General features: G+C 34.8%; 2 protein-coding genes across 3 annotated transcripts in view; both read left to right on the top strand.

Moving 5' to 3' along the window:
- Positions 1-21,076, top strand: part of LOC132704695 (uncharacterized) — a 338,277-nt gene that overhangs the window by 247,319 nt on the left and 69,882 nt on the right. The window contains exons 1-2 of one of the 2 annotated variants that reach the window (XM_060674872.1): positions 7,596-7,708; positions 11,448-11,576. In XM_060674872.1, coding sequence (XP_060530855.1) covers positions 11,472-11,576 — 105 coding nt within the window. In that variant the 5' untranslated portion in view covers positions 7,596-7,708; positions 11,448-11,471. Of the gene's footprint in view, positions 1-7,595; positions 7,709-11,447; positions 11,577-21,076 lie in introns of those variants that run through there. The other variant, XM_060674871.1, reaches the window with a different exon arrangement.
- Positions 1,066-5,317, top strand: LOC132704489 (piggyBac transposable element-derived protein 4-like). The gene is made up of 3 exons (XM_060674504.1): positions 1,066-2,620; positions 3,486-3,768; positions 5,221-5,317. The coding sequence occupies exons 1-3, from the start codon at positions 1,066-1,068 to the stop codon at positions 5,315-5,317; spliced, it is 1,935 nt and encodes a 644-aa protein (XP_060530487.1).

Raw genomic sequence — 21,076 nt, 5'->3', positions numbered from 1 at the left:
AATTAACAAACGTCAAAATTCAAGTCGTGCGGTAATATCCTGGTAATTTGAAATAGGTCAGATCCATGGGGCAAGAAACTCACATGGTAAAGCGACGCTTCACGCACTCTAGATTGGTGTATAATTTGGTATTTTCCAGAAAGTAGTAGAAAAGGATAATTTTTCTCAATTGAGCTGAAATATAGAATTATAGAAATTAATAGTAATCTTTACGGTCATTAATTGCAAAAATATTATTTATAAACATTTGCAACAGTTTGACCAACATTGGTGGTCATTTCAAACAACATTTGCTGAAAATAAAAACGCCCATTTTACAAGAAAAAACCATCAGTTTACAGGATCTATTTCCCGTTAGGCAGCCACCCGATCATTTTATTAATTTCGTTACACGGCCAATCAACAAAAAACATTTCGTTATACGAAGCTGGTCGTTCTCCCGGACTTTCGTAGCTGAAACGTTGACAGCAAAAAGGATGTGTTTCTTAATGACAAGTATAGTCACCAGCGGGGGAGAAGGGCACTTGAGGCCCTTTTGCGGTTTCCAACCTTCCTCCTACACCTTACTTATTCCCCACAAATTGTCAGTCTAAATTAACCGGTAAAATTTCATAGTTAATTGCTCTACGTAAAATATATTTTGAATGGCGCTAGTAAAATCTGCCATTAAGCAAAAAAAAGTGCATATTACGCTACAAGTTTTATTAACGACACTTTAGTCACCAGTTTATTTAGACTCGGCAGAACGCATAGCAGCGGGTGTTTAACACATTAGTGCCCGTTGACGTATTAATACGTTTTTTTCATCCAAAATCTTGTAGCCGTTGACGTAGTAATACGTCATTAATTGTGACAAATCTAGGTGCCGTGGACGTAGTGGTACGTTATTTTTGGTTGTAAATCTAGGCGCCGTTGACGTAGTAGTACGTTTTTTGTTGTCATAGTAAATGTCACATTATAACTGATAATTTAAGAGTTAGCTTGTGTTCTGCAATAATTAACTTACGAATTGACTGATTAATTAAGTAATTTATATATTAATTTAATTGTTTGCCCTGCGATATCATGGAAGAAGACGACTTTGAATTAATTAATAAATGTAATGAGGTATGTGCCGATATATTATCTGAGTTTGAAAATGATGAAGAATGTAACAGCGACGATACAGATTTAGCAGAAAGTAGCAGAAAAAGAAATGTTTTGCCAATTATAAGTGAATCTGAAAGCAGCGATTCAGAAGACACGATATTGGAAAACGAACAGAACTGTTCAACATCAAATTGGTCCCAAATCGATAACGATATTACAGTAAACCCATTTTTGGGAAATTCTGGGGTTAAAGTGTTCCCAAGAAATGCAGAAAATATTTCAGACGTGGTGGATTTGTTTATAGATGATGATTTTTTTCAATTATTAGTAACAGAGACAAATAGATATTATATGCAAAACATGCATAAATATAAACGTGTAAAAAGCACAAAGCAGTGGCGAGATACCACGATAACAGAAATCAAGAAATTTTTAGCTTTGAATATATTGATGGGACAAGTAAAAAAAAATAATGTTAACGATTATTGGACTACTGATCCGTACATGGAAACACCAATTTTTGGTAAAATCATGACTAGAAATAGATTCAGGCAAATACTACAATCACTACATTTTTGCGATAATAGTGCAATCCCTGATGACGCAAGTCGACTTGTTAAAGTAGAATCAATAATGCAATACTTTATAGAGAAGTTTGATAAAGTCTATAAACCAAAACAAAATCTATCGTTGGATGAAGCCATGATTCCTTGCAGAGGTAGAGTAAGTTTCCGAGTGTACAACCCAGGAAAGATTACAAAGTATGGGTTATTAGTGAGAATGTTGTGTGAATCCGACACTGGATATATATGCAAATTTAAATTATATAGTGGCAATGGAGAAACATTGCAAAACCTGGTCGTAAACCTTTTAGATGGTTATGGAAATATTTGGCACCATGTTTACATGGACAATTACTACAACAGTGTTCAGTTAGCACAGAAGTTACTCTACAAAAAGATAAGAATTTGTGGAACTATAAGAGAGAACCGCGGGCTACCACACGATCTAAAAAAAATTACTTTAAAACAAGGACAACACAACTTCCGTAGAAAAGGTGAAATTCTAATACATATTTGGAAAGATAAAAGAGTTGTAAGAATGATTTCAACAATACACCAGGCTCGAATGATACAAACCCAGAAAATAAATCGAAAAACTGGCGATCTGATACAAAAACCAGAAACAATTTTGGAATATAATAAGTACATGAAGGGAGTTGATATAGCAGACCAATACCTTGCTTATAATCCTATTATAAGAAAAACTGTGAAATGGACAAAGAAGGCTTTTATGTTCATATTAAATACTGCACTGTTCAATTCATTTGTTGTCTTCAAGGTTCTGAATCCAGGAAAAAAAATAAAATTTTCATCTTTTTTGAAAAATATTGCGCAAAACTGGATTGAAAAAGGATATGTTCATTCAGAGAGTCCAGGAAATGTATCCAAGAGAGTTTCTCGCGAAGATGCACCAATGAGACTTTCTGCAGACATGAGACAACATAAAATTGTGAAAATTACTAGTTCAGGCAATAAGAAGTTTCCTCAAAAGCGCTGCAGAGTTTGCAAAAAAAACGGAAAAAGGAAGGAAACCTGTTTCATGTGCTCATATTGTGTAATTCCTTTATGTATGGGAAAATGTTTTGAGGATTATCACACAAAAAAAAATTATTAAATCTAAATAATAAATCAATATATAATAAAAATAATTTTTGTTGGTATTTTTTTCTTGTTTTTTTTAAGATTAAATATTTTAAAATCTATTAATCGAAACACTGCACAGAACTATATTTCTATCCATCTTAGCAACCGAGTGAACTATTTTATCATACTACAAAAACCTAAAATTGAGAAATATGTAGCATTGAAATCAAATAGCCCTAATATTATATCCTACTTTAAAATAAAATATGCCGGCTCTCAGCTATAACAACATCACTGAGCATTTTTTTTGTGGGAGGCACTCCCTCCCTATGGGACCGACCTCGGATCCGACCGCGTCAGGCGAAAGCCCCGTCCTCCCTTTACTTAAAAAAAATTCGGCGCCCCTCCCGGTCCCATAGGGCGGGAGGGGGAATTTTTCGAAAGGGACGCCGCCGAAAAATTTTCAAAAATTTTTTTGAGGAGGGAGGAGGAGGGAGGTCGGGTACTTCCTCCCCCGACCTCCTCCAGAACTTTACCGAGTTGGGTCCCGATCGGAACGACGGTCTCGGAGATAGCAAACTTTTTGACCTTTGACCTCCTCAAAACCTCAACAAAAAAATTCGCCAATTGTCGATCTCGGGCTCGACGCGTGGCCTGAGTATAGGGCTTTCGGGGCGTCCGGGTCGGGTCCGCCCCCGACCTCAAATACTCAAAAATCCGACGCTACCTCAATATTGAGGAATTTTTGAGGAGGTAGGGCAAGGCGGCGCTCGACGCCCCTCCGCGACCTCACTCACGCCCCGAGGTCGGAATTTTCGATTTCCGATTTTGGGAAAGTGAAAAACGCGGTCCTTTTTTTTGATCCCCCCTTGTCGCCCCCCGTTTGGGAGGAGATCGGGGAGGAGGGTATCGTAAGAAAGGCCGTTCCTTCGACCACCTCCCGTATCGATCCGAACCCGGCCGGACCTAACGCGACCTTAATCGACGCGTTCAACGACAACATTGAAAAAGGTCATATTTTTGAGTTTTTGAGGTAGGAGATTTTTGAGGGCGGATCCGGCGTTTCCGACCCGAGAAACCCCCCCGTGCCGGTTTCGAAGCGATTCGGCCGGTAAACCTCGGAGATAGCAAACTTTTTGAACTTTGAGGAGGCGCCCTCAAAAAAAACTCCACAGACGGGTATAGGACATGGGCCTTCAGAACGACGCCCGGGTATAGGCGCGTCGACGTAGGTACTCGAATTTTCGATCCGTCCCATAGGAGACGAGACCCTCCCTAACCTCAATACCTCCTCAATTTTGAGGGGCGTCCTTTTTGAGGGTTCCGGTGCGCCTCGGGCCCCTCTACGCGAATATACCGTCCGCGCCCCGATCCGACCTCAAATAACTCCGAAAACCTCGAAAAACCGAAAAAGGGCTACCTCCTCAAAAGCGATTTTTTGAGGTCGCTTCCTCCTCGAGATTTTTTTCTGAATTCGATGGCGAGAACCCCGACCCCCCAGGTCGTACCGTTTCCGAGATAGCCCCCCCGACTTCGCCCCCCTGCCCCCCATCGAAAAAATAAAACCGGTTTTTTCAATTGAAATCAAATAGCCCTAATATTATATCCTACTTTAAAATAAAATATGCCGGCTCTCAGCTATAACAACATCACTGAGCATTGACGGTATTCGGTAGTTAGGTATCAGGACAATGTTTCGGCAAGCGCCGTACGTAATTAGGATTTCTAAACGGCCGGTATAGTGTTAATAACCGAGTGTTCAAAGAACTTTATAAACGTGTTGCATATTATAAGTGCTCTATGACTATTAGTTTTTGCAAAACGTCAAAATACCGTCTGTGGCTTAAACTCCATGGGTAACAAAGCGACGTCTTAAAGTGACATTTTCCGCACGGTTAATCGGTAAGTTTAACAGAAAAAAAGTTCATGTACACAAAAATCAGAATAGTTTGTTCATGTCTGTATAATATTATCTACGTGCTAGTGTTACTTAATAAACATTTAAAAAAATATTGTGCTGCGTTCTATTGCACATTACATGTTCTTTGCAGTGAACAATACTCATTGGGTTATTATATAAATAAAATATATAAATATGTATGTACGTAAATATGCAAAAGATCTCTAATTACAAAAATTAAGTATTATAAAATAATTTCAAAATAACTGAGCGTAATATTTAGATATAAATAAAATAAATACACCACAGCCTTTATTAAAAACAAATAATACTGTTTATAACATACACACAGGCGAAGTCTAGCAACCTCCACGAACTTGAACAGCTCAAAAATTCTAACCAATTAAATTGTTTTTATTTCAACACATATTGACTTCTATTATAACAAAATTAAATTTTAGAACTTTAAAAAAATGTTAGAAATCGCTGAAGTAATCTCCCGAACAGCAGCACTTGCACAAAAACCCATTGCCATTATTATAGCTTACTCAAGAGAAACTCTTTCAATGTCTATTGAAATTTTAGAATTGTGTGGAAGTTGAATGTGCAGGGTAATCGACTGAAATATAAAGATTTGGAAAATATAGTCATACGTTGCAGTAGTAGTGAAATAATTTTATGAGTAAATGCCGGATTTGTGTCAAACAAGGTTCATAGTCAAACTGTGAGAGTATAAAATATGCTTGTTGTAACTAAATATTTAAGATGTTCTCTAAAACGCAAATTAGTATCGATTGTTACTGCTAAATTTTTCGCATGATCAATAAATATTAATTTAGTACTATTAAATTTAATTTTTTTTAGTTATTATTACCTATTGATTTAATAAGAAAGTTTAAATTTGTTTCCTTCTTTAGGAAATACCAAATATAATAATACTTACCAAATATGTTTTGGATTAATACTCCCAAAAAAATACATATTGCTATTTTCTAACCAATATTTAATAATAAATATTTTAATACATTACTAACACATAACTAAACTTGCATATTTTCAATTTCTAACTGTAGATGCGTTTTTTAGAAGGTTTTTTATAAGAAGTTCTTTTAAATTTTAGTTTATGCAAATGATTAAAGAAAATATTGTTTGAAGATAAAATAATAATGCAAATAAAGTCATAAAAAAATGTTAATACCCCACTTACCTATTTAAATAAACGAGCAAGAAAAAGACAAGAATTCCAAGTGCTAGCCGTCTTTTTCTACTACACTGTCTTAATATAACCGATTCAGGTAATATTCCATATAGATCTTCTGTCATAGGGGTGATTAAATAGTATCTAAATATAACATCAAAATTTCAAAAAAACTTTATTTTCTTATCTTTTATTAGCAAAACGCCTATGAATTTTTTAGAACACAACTCCAGTAGGATACAGCTGCAAAGACGTTGTTACGGCCCGAATTTTAGTTCATTACCAGATTTTTGAGCATTGCCAATATTAATATTAATTTATTTGCTTGACAATTATTGCAGCCAATTAGGAGGAGCACCCGACCACCTTGAAAAGTAGTTGTCGTAAACACTACTAGTAAAAAATTATAGGACTAAAGCGACTAAGAGGAAATAATAATCTTTTAATTCGATTCTTTTTCGTTGCTTTTACCACTTAAGGGGAAAGGCGGTTGTGTCCGAACATTTACGGAAATAAACATCAATAACTTCAGAATGACTAAGCGTCTTTTGTCAAACTTCGAGCGGCTGGAAAGGCTTCTTAGGCTAACTTCGGAGGCCCGGGTGGTTTGATTTAGATTGCTTGTATCACGGGCATGACTACAAATAAAAATTCTTTTCTCAAGAAAATTAAAGACAATGATACCACTTTTATTGCAACAAAATACTGTCAAATAAGGGCCTAACACGCTAGTAAACACGGCATTTGGATATACTTTTCCTAATCTATAATATCAATAGAAGGGTTGAAAACCAAAAATAGTTTTGCACATATTCACTTAATATGAGTATTCACTTTTGAACTAAATCAAAATAAAAAACCTCTACAACTGTTTGACATGATTCCAGTTAATTTTTAAAACGCAACTAATAAGAAGGAAAATTATTGTTAGGTATTCTGATAATTATTTCCAGTTCTAGTTTTTCTACTAACATTGTATGTTAGAAAAAATATATCTAAAATGCGGTTTTCATCAGAATGTTAAACTCCTATTTGGCTCTCTCTGTTGCAATAAAAGTGATATAAATTAATAATAATAAAATAAATTTAACTTGCGGCGATGTCGTAACACTCCCTCTAGCGATGTAGTCATTGATATTTATTTCCGACACTCCCAAAACCAACCATTCAACGATGCTTCGCATTTGCATTTACTTCAAAAACTGGATTTAAAATTTACGAATGTGATTACGCCTCATCTAGCTGTCATTCAAGAAATTTAGAGATAATATCTACCTCTTTCCCTTGGCCGCTTTAGTCTAATTTCTTTTTTCACCCTAATCTTTTACTACAATTTCGAGATAGGACCAAGTACCCTTCACCGGTACTTCTTCCATCTCCAGCCCGAATCACTGAACCCAAAATTAACGCATCTGTTCGTCTCTCTAATTATTTGCACATTAGAGATATTAAGCGTTCCGTCACAAAATGCACACAACCTTCCAAAGACAATGAGTCCAGAAGCAGTTTCCGAACACAAGCACGGAACCGGACATAAAATTTATGTAATCAATTCTTCTACCAACGAAAAATCCGAGATTCCCTAGAAATCTACTTAGGTCTTTACCTATCACCAATGTGGAAATCAATCATCCGAGACAATGTTCATGCCCCTGGTTTAGCTCCTGCCCCCTCAAACAAAATATACGCAGGTACAGAGTAGAATGCGCGTCAGTTTCAGTTAAGTACTGAAGAAGCCAATAAGATGATTGGCGAATCGTCAGCAAGTTCAGTTCATCATCAATCGACGCAGGACGAATTCAAAAGTTTTGTAAATAGGATTTATAATGGATAAAATGAAAGGGCTCCGAGAAAGAAAGGCTTTTTTCAAGAAAGGTAGGTGATGAACGAAATCATTGATAAATAAGATGTAGAAGGAGATATTTTATTCAGTTTTATGCGACAGCAAATAGCGGCCATATTCGTGTTAGCACGAAACATTATTCAGTTAACCCTCGAATCGAGTGAGATATTCGCTCGCGTCGGAAATTTCGACGTAACCACGTTAATCCAGTGGGCATGGCAAAACATTTGACGAAAGGTGAATATTATTTGTTCAGGAATTCAAATAATACGTCGGAGGCACGCGAATTTAATTCCTAGCCGCGGTGAATAGCCCATTTACAAATTCCATTAATCTATTATCGTGCCCGGTGCATTTAACGGTAGTGGGATTTTCGGAGTCGAGAGGGGTCAGGAGACGAATTCGTTGAAAATGTGAAAACCGGTCCGCGTGTGTAAACGAGGGTCGAGGAGGACCCGAATTTGTATTTCAATTTTCGTCGGAGTGTCTCCCGTCGTTATTAGATGGCAAATATTGAGCTGTTGAATTGGATCGAAAAAAATCAACATCGACATGGCCTATACAGGGTGTTTTCTAATTAAAGGTCAAAAATTAAGGGGGTGATTTTTGGTTCAATTTTAAAAAGAGGGTTTTAAAGTTCTCAAGAATAATATATTTTTTATAATATCTGTAGTACCACTTTAGATATTTTAATGAAATTTTGCACACATGTTCTATGTATCAGAAGGCATTTTTTTGTATACCACAATTTCTTTAAAATACACCAGTGGCGGGTGCACAAAATTTCACATGTCAATTTTGGCAGACATTATTGGTACGCCACTGGTTTCTCTTAAAATAATCTTCTTATCTTACAATCATTTCTAAAGAAATTTAATTTTTTGATTTTTTTCAAATCGATGTACGGTTTTCGCTTAAAAAAATTAAAACCTTTTCTCTGCATGGTCATAACAAATCATTAATATGGCAGCATGCAAAGAAATGAGTTTTTATTGTTTATTTTAATATCAAATCTGCTCACAAATGAATGCAAAAGTTATTATTTTTTTAAGGAAATCAGTGAGGTGCCACTAACTGTCTATGAACAAAATAATATTTTGGACAATTAAGTCGCCACTGCACTGGTTAAATCGAGAATTTTTTTTCTGAAAAATAAAATATCTATCTAAAACAGTTGTTTACCAACTAGTGTGCTTCAGAAAAAATATTATAAGACTGTTCTTTTTACTTTTACAGTTTTAATGAAATAACATAATATCCTAACAACGAGATATATAATAAACTATTCTTATTTAAAAAAAAACTACCTACTATTAATCATTTTTAACCAAATTGTCTGTTAATAAATTAATAACAAAGTTTTTGAAAAATTAGTAGTACATAAAAACTAGATAAGTTGTTGAAAGTGTCCTCCACCGTAAAGGATACACGCTTCAGCTCTTTTCGTCATATTGATACACACTCTTTGAGGTATACCTTCAGTGTTTCTTATTAAATCGAACTATGATACGATCCTTCAGCTCTTCGACAGTGTTAACTGGGCTGCGATAAAGCAGACTTTTAAGGTGCCCCTTGTGAACAAGTCCAAACTATTTAAATCTGGGGACCTAGGATGCCATGGTGAAGGTCCGGCGCGACCTACCCATCGGTTATTAAATGTGAGATTTAAATATTCTCTTACTGCAACACCAAAGTGAACAGGCGCGCCGCCATTCTGCTCTAATTAAATATGGTACTTCCTCTAGCAATATTGGCAAATACCCTTCTAAAAATCGGCGATAATTAAGGCCCTTTAGCCAGTCTGGCAGGCAAGAGAGTCCAGTTATGTAATTTCCAACAATTCCAGCCCAAACATTTACCAAAAACTATTCTTGATGTTTAAATTCTACAATTGCGTGGGGATTTTTATCGGCCCAAATATGGTTATTATGGAAATTTCTGATTCCATTTCATCTGTAAATAGTATTTCTTGGTCAAACAAGGGATAACGCGCAAAGGATATGATGATATAGGTAAAATAGAAAATCGTGCAAAATTTTCCAAATCGAGACGTGCGATAGATGCAGATTATTTCCAATTTTTCTAGTACTAAGTGCAGACTTTTCATCAATGGAAATAAAAATTGCTTCTTATATTTCTAGAGTTCTTACAGACCGATGCGCTTCTTTTAAATAATCAGTTGCCGTCAAGTACCTGTTTCAGTCATATACATTTCATTTATATATATTTGAAAACATTCGCCTGTGGTGTGACTGAGTCTATTAGGAAAGCGCCCTTGATATAATCGCCTAGCTTCTGGCGCACTGCCATCAGCCAAACCATACATAAAATTCATATCTGTCAACTTCTCATTAATCAACTTGAACATTCTTGTTTCAAATAAAAATTCTAGGAGATTTTAAACACCAAATTAATAAGACCGGAAGAATTTAATTTAAAAACTGAACTATCAAACAACCGCCTTACCAACAGAATTCATAATTCTTACACACACAGCCTACTACAATGTTAACAAATAATTATAAAGATTTATGAAATACACCTCATATTTTAATAATACAGAGAGATCATTACTTAAATACAAAATAATGATGATAATAATTCTATGCATGCGGTCATATTAACGATATTGTTATGACCATGCAGAGAAGGGGTTTTTATTCTTTTAAGCAAAAACCATACATCGGATTGAATAACATTAAGGAATTAAATTTCTTTAGAAATCATCGGATATTGTAAGAATAATTTTTATTTTAAGAGAAATCAGTGGAGTACCAGCAATGTCTGGCAAAATAGACAAGTGAAATCCGCACGCCCGCCACTGTTGTATTAAAAAAATGTGTTACACTAAATAATGCATCTCGATATATACGGCATGTGTGCCAAATTTCATTAAATTTTTTCATTTTTCAAAACTTTACCTGTATCTCAAAAGTTAAGACATTTTGGACATATGCTCATATGTTAAAATGGACCCAAAAGTCGCCCCCGTAATTATTGACATTCAATTAGAAAACACAATGCTAAACTATACCAGACCGAAAGATGAAAAAGGAGAAAACCCCTAAGCTAGGATGTCCCTATTTTATTTTTTTGTTTATTTTTTGAAATATTAATGACGGGAAGGTAAAAAAGGTTTTTATAAACCTATACTTTTCAGTAATCGAAAACCGTTTATTTAAAAAAAATATTAATGAAGCTCTGAAATACCAACGAGTTTGAAAAAAGAAAAAATTTCTTTAATTTTTCTTAAAAACCTATCGCATTAATCAATTTAATGTTCAAACTGTTGTCGTACCCTCTAAAACACTCGAGTATTCGTATATATTAACATGTGTCACGTGGAGTTCTGTTTTCTGTATTTTTGCACAAAACAAAATTCTAATAGCACTAGGTCGGGTAACCAAGGCAGCCACTCAATTATAGCTCTTCTTGTATCAAAACCTTCGTGGTAGAGATCCAACAGATGAACGCGTTAGTTAGATACAGTGAGTTCAGTCACTCAAATCACAAAATATTTGTTGGTGTGTTTAATTGATAACTTAACCATGATGATAAATTAATTTCCTAACGCAGTACGTGACGTTTATTCTAAAATAACACACAATTAGTTAGCATGCGCATTCGTCTAAGCGCCGGTTTATATTTGAGATTAAGTTCCGCAATAACTCCGTGCAAATTGCATTTTCCGCGGTGATATTAATTGCGTTTAGAGCACTCTCTATTCCGCTTTGTTACTTATGCCATAATTAGTTTTCCTTTTTTTCGCAGAGCGTCGGCATGCTGTAGTTTGCAATGAAATCCGCCCTGCTCGATCCTTATGAAGTCGTCGTCGGCAGAGGTTGTTTCCGAGTACTTAACGCAAAACATACCGCCATAATCGCTGCGATATACACGTTGGTAAGTTTCAGACACGAGTTGAAATAATCGAGGATTACGAGAAGTTTCACGAGTTTGCGAGAACAATACGGTTTTAACTGACACCGGCGCATGCCGACAATAGCGCATTTCCAGCGGCAGATTTTAACGTTTCTGTATACACATGGACAACGAGGATATTAATATGGAGTTAGTTGTTGAAATTTAATCAGAATTATGGAAAATAATCATGTTCTCACTAACATAGAGGCAAAATATTTCAACTATTTACAAAACTTCAGGATTCCTCCTACGTCGATGATTGAGGAATCGAACTTGCTATGCCTTGCTTGCCTATTGAAATATCATTAAAAAGTTAACAAGCCAAAATAGTTCTTATTTATTTTGATAAATGGATTTTCATCAAGTAAAGGCCACCTCAGTTCAGTTAACAAGCCTTTATGGAGAGGAAATCAAGTGCCAAAGCAGAAAGTTAAAAGATCACCGAATGAAACTGGTAAGATTACTCTGCACCTTGACATTTTTGTTACGTTGTAGAGACCATAACGTTTTCCCTAATCTCCATAAAATATCCAATCATGTCAAAAAGAAAGCATTCATCATACCCGTAACGAAATAGAACAAATCAATAAGACTCGTCTGTCTATACATGTTGAAGTTGCTTCCATCTTGTTTGTCCCCGTCCGAGTTCAATACCATTTCAAACACGATTCACGACAAAGTTGAAAATCTTCATTTATCTTCTACTCAGAACCACATTCAAAAATTTGAAAAACTGTGGCCAACAATTCTGAACTACCAAAAACGTTGGTAGATGTATCATGGCATCAACTTTCTGAGAAGGAAAATCAGTTCTTGCAAAAGGTTCCAAAAAGCAGCTAATGAAATTCGATTTGAAACAGCTAAAATTCTTAAAAAACAAAACCTCCTAAATCTAATATTCCAAAGCCTGAACGTATTGCTCTAAAATCTCTTAAATCAAACCCCGACATCGTAATTCTAAAAGCAGATAAAGGAAATAGTGGTCATGAACACAAATGAATATCAGGAAAAAAATCAAGATAGTCTTACAGACGGATCCTATTGTCAGCTTATAAAAGATCCTATATAATCTATGGAACCCAACCTTAAATCTCTTACTAAGGCTTTTTATCATCAGAACCCGTGAAAAAGTCTGTCAAAACCCTGACTCTAAAACTCCTCGCCTCTACGGACTCCCTAAGATTCAGAAACCAGGACTACACCTTCGACCTATTGTCAGCAACATCGGTACTCCAACAAAATATATTGAAATCCTTTACAGGGACCACTGATAGTTTCGGACTTAATTATTTTCATTTCATTAAACATTTAAAAACCATAACATTAGATCCGCAGGATATTCTAGTTAGTTTCGACGTAGAATTCCACTTTACTAAAGTCAATATTCTTGAAACCCTCAACATTATTTCAGATATATTAAAATCCAAAAGAATCTGGATCCAAACCTTCTCATCTTATTTGAAAAATGTTTGTCTGCAACATGTTTCTTTTATAACGTTGAAGTTTTTGAACAAACGTCGGGGATATCTATGGGTTCTCCATTACCACCAGTCATCGCGAATAGATATGGAAGCCTTTAAGAGAAACGCCCTCAACAACTTCCATCTAAAACCAAAATTATGGAAACAGTATGTTGAAGATGCTTTTGTTATTTGGCCCCATGGACAAGAATCTCAACGAGATTTTTAACTCTATACAACCTAACATCTGTTTGACAATTCAAGAGATTATTTGAGTTTCTAATGGAAGTAATAATAATTTCCCCTTCTTAGATATAAGGTCACTCTGTGTACAGAAAATCTATGCAGACAGACCAATACCTTAATGCATTATCACATCACTATCCGGCCCGAAAATCATCGGTTATCAACTCTCAACCCGAGTCACTAAACCCATACCTTACATCTGCTGTTCTCTCTAGTAATTTCCACATTCCCAAGAAAGCAACCCCACAGTTGCCACTGTTGTCCTTCCTTATACACAATGCAAAAGTTCTTAAGAAATATAATGACAAAACTAGATTTACCACTTGTCCAACAATTTTCCAACATCGTCGATCTCTCAAAGACAAAATAACGTTTACAGAAGTTTACAGCCTTCCATGCATATGCGACAAAGAATCATTGGAAAGAAAGGACGAAAAATATCAACTCAAAAGAACATTTAAGAGCCTTAATAATACAACAAATAAACTCTTTTAATAAACTTTTATTTAGTCCATTGTCTAAATACATACGAAGAGTGAAATATCCATAAGGGCATATGTGTCAATTTATTAGAAACGGCTTTTGTTGCAGTTTTGCAGCCTACCATCAGGAACTTGTACATAAACCTTTATGCCGCCATCTTTAGGAGTGATTTGAAATCTCCGATAAACAGGCCTAAGAGTCACAATATTGCACATGACGAACACATATGTTACTTTGTCTTGTACAGCTTTAACAGCTTTTTCGTTGGTGCTGTTTTTTTTACATTTTAAACCACAAAATGAGCGAAAATTTGCAAATAAAAGTGGTGTATCAGCGAGTATAGAAGATGACATTCCAATAGAAATTCAAAGGCAGGAAATGATCAAAACCAGTAACGTTCGTCAAGACAGTAAAGAGCGAAGAAACATTTGACACCTTTAGAAAAAGAAAGAATTCTGCGTTCCAGGAAAGAAAAGTCTCCCGCAGCATTGTTACTGCCCGCAATTGTAGCCTCATGCGTCTAATCTTAGACTATTTTTTATGTCTCTTGTAAATACAACTCTGCTTGCAAGTCGTAGTGATAATATAAAGCGCAGAAAATATGGCACTTATTCTGCTAATATGCCAAAAGCTAGTAGGAAACAACGTACGTGCAGATATTATTTAGTAAAACTTAAAATATTTTCTTAAAATACTCGACCTTGGAACGTTTCGCAAAATGATACTTTTCTTAATTTTCTCAAATGAGACACCATGAATATTATTGGATTTTCGAATAGCTACTTTAACAGCAATTTCAATTATATAACATAGTACGGGTCTCTGACTTATCGTTTTGGCTTAATTGGGAGATGAAATTAAAAACTGGGTATAAGATTTAAATTATTAAGATATGAACCTGTTCACAACTATTTTAGAGCATTGTTAAGAAGTCATATTAAAAACAGAATATTAAGCTTTGCACAATGTTGCCTAATGTCGCAAATTATTTATTTCTACGTTCAAATGTCTAGGTGAAATGAATAAAACAATTAACACTAATTACTAATGCATATTACTTACAAGTAAAATTAATTAAATTTGAGACGTAATTCGTTTCATTCAGTGCATTGCCGCGAGAACTCGTTGCTGCACTTCCAAAACTGTTGTCGATGGGGGTCAAATCTGGACTCCTCGCTGGCCAGGAGATGGTTGTGTTTTGTCCAATCCACTCTCTGAAACTTTCGTTTAAAAATCGCGTAACTGCAGTACTTCGATGGTACGGAGCGCCATCTTGCTGTCAAATTAAATTTGGATGCTCTATTTGAGGTATTTTATTATATTATATGTATATGTATTATATGTATATGTATATTATTGTATACAAATATTATTATGTATAAGTACTTCGTTCCTTAATAAGTTTAAATATCGTAAGGATGTTAAATTTTGATAAAATATGGGTCCTAAAATTCTAGATCTCCAGATTGGGCACCATATTTTCACAGATCTTCGCCCATGCTTGTTTACTTCAATACACATTTTTTTTTAACTTCAATAATTAAATAACACCGCAGACGTTGTAAATATTGATTCATTGGTCCAAATTATACTTTGAAATATGCTGAAATTTGCTTCTTGTAGTTTTTGTACTGGTATCAATTTAAATGGCTTATAACTGTTAATTTTTAAACAGGTTTCAAGTGTGGTAAGCGGCAAGGCGGGTGGAGCTCTCTGGAGTATTTTCAAAATGCAGAAGGATATGTAGCTGCGTATTTTCATCCAAAACCGTTCGGCTCCTACTTTTTTTCGCTAAAACACTGCCATTTGTTCGAAACTGCTGGTACATTTTTGCAAATCTTTTTTTTCCTATCAATCGCCTATGGAGAAATTTGTCTCTACGTTGTCTGAGAGCAAGAGCCGAACTTTTGTTATTGACGATGTAACATTCCAATAGGCCAACTTTTTCCTCCTTCATATACATACATGTACCTACAAAATAGCCTAAAAAAAAATGCAACCTAATAAAACAAATAGAAAATAGTGCAAGTCTGAAAAAATACGCTGAAAATATACATAATATATAATAATATCATCAATTTTTTGTTTATTATATTTATTATATATATATATATATATATATATATATATATATATATATATATATATATATATATATATATATATATATATATATATATATATATATATATATATATATATATATATATATATATATATATATATATATATATATATATATAACAAATTTTAGTTAATTGGGGTATCGGTCCCAATTAACTAAAATTTGTTGTTCAACTAGCCGGTCACGACTACCGTTTTGTGTATATATATATATATATATATATATATATATATATATATATATATATATATATATATATATATTGCCAAGAATATATTTTAAAGGCTGTTTCTCCATTTAAGGACCTTATTTACAAGATTCTTGAATTATGAATCTAAAAGAATTTATGTATTATTGGAAAATATTTGCCAATTAAGCCAGACGGTAAGTCAAAGACCCGTACTATATTATATAATTGAAATTGCTATTAAAGTGGCAATTCGAAAATCCAATAATATACAGGGTTTCTCATTTAAGAAAACTGAGAAAAGGATCATTTTGCGAAACCTGGCAGTATTTTAAGAAATTATTTTATATTTTATGATCGCGTAAAGAAAAGCATTATTTTCGTAAAAATAATTGATGGAAAAAGTTTAAAAAGTTAATAAGCAAACCAACAATGATGGTTTAAACTTAATCCGAATTCCGAAGATGATCGCTAATAAGTTCATAACGGTGCATCACAGACCCATACCCATATCTTCGAATTTGTATATGAAATGAATAAAATGTCGGCTGGTCTATTTAAAAAAAAAACATTAACTTTGTTGTACCACCCTGTATATAAAAAAATGATGATGGGGATGAGGAAAATTAGAAAAAAGGACATAAGGTCATTTGAATAAAAACAACTTTTGTATTTCATTTTTTTTTGTAATCTTCGTAGGTTTTGAGATAAGATACAGGCCCCTCTTAAACGGGCCACCCTGTACACAGCAGAAAACATAACTTCAATCTTTGCTTTGACCCTCCAAGAGTTGACATCTGCAGCGAACGTGATTTACACAAATTCCATCTAAAACTGCTAACGCCATTGAAAAGAAGAGCGTGCAGATGAAGCGAAACTTACAACATAAAAAAGCAGAAAGTGCCCAAAATTTTCCTTGTGTTATATCCTTTGATTTACAAAAACAGTTCTATATACCATCATTGACACGCACGGAGATGTAATAGTATTATACTGGGTGTGCGATGAAACCACCGAAAAATTGGGATGAAATGAATTTTTGACTTTCTAACAAACCAATTAAACACTCCAAAAAAGTCGTTAATACTTTGATCTGACAGCTGCGGGGGTCAAATTAAAAATCAAGGAATCTTGGCAGTCTACATTAATTTCGTTGAAAAAGGGTATTTCAATGAAATGTTGCATAAATTTCCTCAGACGGGTCATACACTTCAATCGTGTGACAGGGGTTTAATAAGTGAAGAGGCGAGAAAAACCACGTTCCACGTGGTTTAATCTAAATAATTGCAAGCGCCAAGCAAAATAAACCCTTTACAGTCAAACACATTGGAAACTTCATCGACTGGATGTCCATGGCAAAAGAGAATTTAAAAACTTCTTTGAATCTTATAATGCTTAGATTAGATACCAATCTACTGCAAGCGTTTATTTGGCACGAGCGGAGCGCAGGAAAGCGTGTGTTTTATGGCTTAAAAAGTTTACCAAACGTGTTGCATACTATAGTTTTTCAGCGACCGTTAGTTTTTGGGTATATTTTTGCAAAACAACATGAATACATTGACTGACATGACCGGCAAAATTCACAGACGTCAAAATTCAAGCCGTGCGGTAAAGTCCGAAGGGGCTCGGATTCGTGGAACAAGAAACTCACGTGGTAAAGTGACGCTTTCCGCACGCTAGATCGATGTATAATTAGGGATTTAACAGAAGGGAGAAGAAAAAAATATTTACTCTAAACTAACTCCTTTCTGCAGAGTAAAGAATTTTAAACAAAATATAGTACCATACCTAAAGTCAAAAAACCAAGATTCCTATTACCAGCTTATCCAGAAGATAAGAGAATACACGAACTGAAATTGATTACATTAGCATTTTGCTATATATACTAAATCATAAAGTGTTTTTTTAAGTTCAATAAATAGTTTGTCAAGTTACTTTACGTATGCAATAATATATATGATAATATACTTGGGTCGTTTTAACTTTAAGTTCCTAAAATAATAGTATATTATGCAACAAGTATGACTTCAAGAGTTTACCGAACATGTTGGATAATATACTTTTTCTACGACCGTTAGTTTTTGGGTACATTTTCGCAAAACAACACGAATATATCAACATGACCATCATAATTGTCTCCGAAAACATCCGATTGCTCCCAAACCCGTGCGGTAAAATCCCGGAAATGTCCGAAGTGGCTCGGATCCGTGGGAAACGAAACTGATGTGGTAAAGTGACGCTTCCCGCACGCTAGATCGGTGTGTAATTAGGTATTTTACAGATTGGAGTAGAAAAAAAAATCTATAAACCGTTTTACATTTTGTTCAACAAATTTGTTTTTATTTAAATTATGCAAGACATTATTGATTCCTAATTCAAGTTTTGTGATTTGACACTTGTGACCTTCTGCACATTTCGCTCTTCATATATTGTCACCATAACAATGGCAATTTTAAGAATGACTGCTGTCAATAAAATGTCATCCATTTCCTCTTACCTCAAGGAAATTTAAAATGGGTCCAAAATAATAATACGAAATGGACTTAAACAAACACAATGATTCGGAATAATATTATAATGGTGTGGGTGGTCAAGCCTTAGGTAGAAAAAGAATTCACCGAATTTATTGTTAGCCTAAGACATGTTTGAATTCAGGTCCGAAGCAAACATATATCAGATCCCATTTTTGCGATTTTACGAACGAAACATATATTCAGCCACGTACAGATACAAATAAGGCCGTTTTATTGTACGGACAACCATAAGACAAATAAAAACTGCGACTGCCGCGATAACATTTTATATGATAAATTCGTAAGGATTTGGTTCCAAATATGAATACATCGTTTTTCGCATTTTGTTCAATTGTGTGTGGCCAAACTCCAAATTATTCGGAAACAACGCGAAAAATATCATCGTCATTACAATTTATATCGACTCGGATTCCGAGTTACGCAAAATTTTATGCCGCTGACGAAATTTGTGGAAGATTGTTCGACTTTAGATAACTCCGCCATTTCAGCCGTTACCTTATATTTTTATCTTCATTTGGTAGATACCAGAAAAAGATATTATACTAATGAGAATTGAATCTTTCGCGTCCCCGTCGTATTGGATTATTCTTATATTATTTTCCCTTTCAGCTAAGGACTCTGGAAATCGAATACTCTTTATTTCAAATGATTAAAGCTTCTTTGAAAACCGTACGTCAAAAGAGATTTTAAATTATATCGTTATTTCGATACTCAAATTTTAAATTAGATCAATTTAGGCTGGCCAGTTTACGTATTTTTGAAATATATAATAATTTTGATGATATACAGAGTGGTCCAGTTAAAATGTCTCAATAAGTACCACACTGAAAAAAAAAAGTTAAATACAATAATAAGTGTTTAACCTTAAGTACAGATTTTATTTATTGCATTTCTATCTATTATACATACATACATACAGCGTGTTGCGTTGTGCCAGCCAATCTTGAGTAGTTTATAAGTGGTACCAGCTCATCACGAGATGGCCGAAAAGACGCCGATGACGAACCTCACTCTGAATACCCCAGCACGTCAATAACTGATGAAAGCGTCGAACAAGTGAAACAAATGGTGTTAAAAAATCGTCGAATCGCTATTAGAGAAGTGACTGAAGACGTCGGCATGCAATTTTTTCGATGTTTCGGACATAAAATGTGTAGCAGCAAAATTTGTTCCGAAACTGCTTCATTTTGAACAAAAGCACTGAGAAGGAGTACAAGAGCTGTTAGATGACGTTAATGATGATCGTGATATGCTCAAAAAAGTCATAACTGATGACGAATCATGGGTACATGTTTATGACGTCGAAACCAAACCCCAGTGGTCCCAGTGGAAGAGCCAAGAATCGCCAAGACCGAAAAAAGCACGTCAAGTTGGATCAAATGTCAAGGTTTTGCTTACTGTTTTCTTTGATTAGCGTGGCGTAGTACATCAAGAGTTCTTACCACAAAGTGGTACGGTCAATAAAGAGTACCTGGAAGTTATGTACCATTTGCGAGACGCACGACGAAGAAAATGTCCAGAATTGCACCTGCACAATCATGCCTCAGCCGCCATATTCACCGGACATTTTCCTGTTCCCGAAACTCAAAAAAATCATGGAAGGAAGGTTTCAAATAATTGAAAAGATAAAGAGAAAATCTCTGGACGAACTCAAGGCTATATAATAATTAAAAAATAAATAAATAAATAAATGATGATAATAATAATAATAATAATAATAATAATAATAATAATAATAATCAGAACAATGCTAAGGCTAATATAGACACTAAACTGCAAAACAGGGTGATAAAAATATTAAAAACGGAACTAAACGGAAAAAACAAAATTAAAGCTGTAAACACATGGGCGGTACCGGTAATCACGTACACGTTTGGTATATTAAAATGGTCTAACACTGACTTGGAGAGGCTGAACAGGAAAATAAGGACCCTCATGACAGAGCATAGAATTCACCATCCTAAGGCATGCACTGAAAGACTATACTTACCAAGATCGACGGGCGGAAGAGGATTGGCTGACCTCAACATAGTGCATAGGCGTCAAGTAAATCAGTTAAAGAAGTTCTTCCACCGTAAAAAAAGATACTTCGACGTTGCATAAGCTCGCTTGTCAGTCGGATAGATACTCAGCTGTAGATCTCAGAAAAAATTAAATAAAAGAGATACAAACACTTGATGAGGTAAAAGAAAAGTGGTTGAGCAAGCCCCTACATGGAAAATATCCAGCTAGTCTAAAAACTGCTGGGAGCGAATCAACAAATTGGTTAGTTAAGGGGCAGCTATTCGCTGAAACTGAAGGATTTATCACAGCTATTCAGGATGGAAGCATAGCGACTAGGAATTATAAGAAGTATATCCAAAAGATCAGAATAGATGATGATAAATGTCGTATGTGTGGACGGGTGCCAGAGACCATCGAATATGTAATAGCAGGATGTCAAA

The sequence above is a fragment of the Cylas formicarius genome, unplaced genomic scaffold (assembly GCF_029955315.1).
Source record: "Cylas formicarius isolate icCylForm1 unplaced genomic scaffold, icCylForm1.1 PGA_scaffold_7__23_contigs__length_41026272, whole genome shotgun sequence".
In the NCBI taxonomy this organism is placed as follows: Eukaryota; Metazoa; Arthropoda; class Insecta; order Coleoptera; family Brentidae; genus Cylas; species Cylas formicarius.
This window is presented reverse-complemented; position numbering and strand designations above follow the sequence as displayed.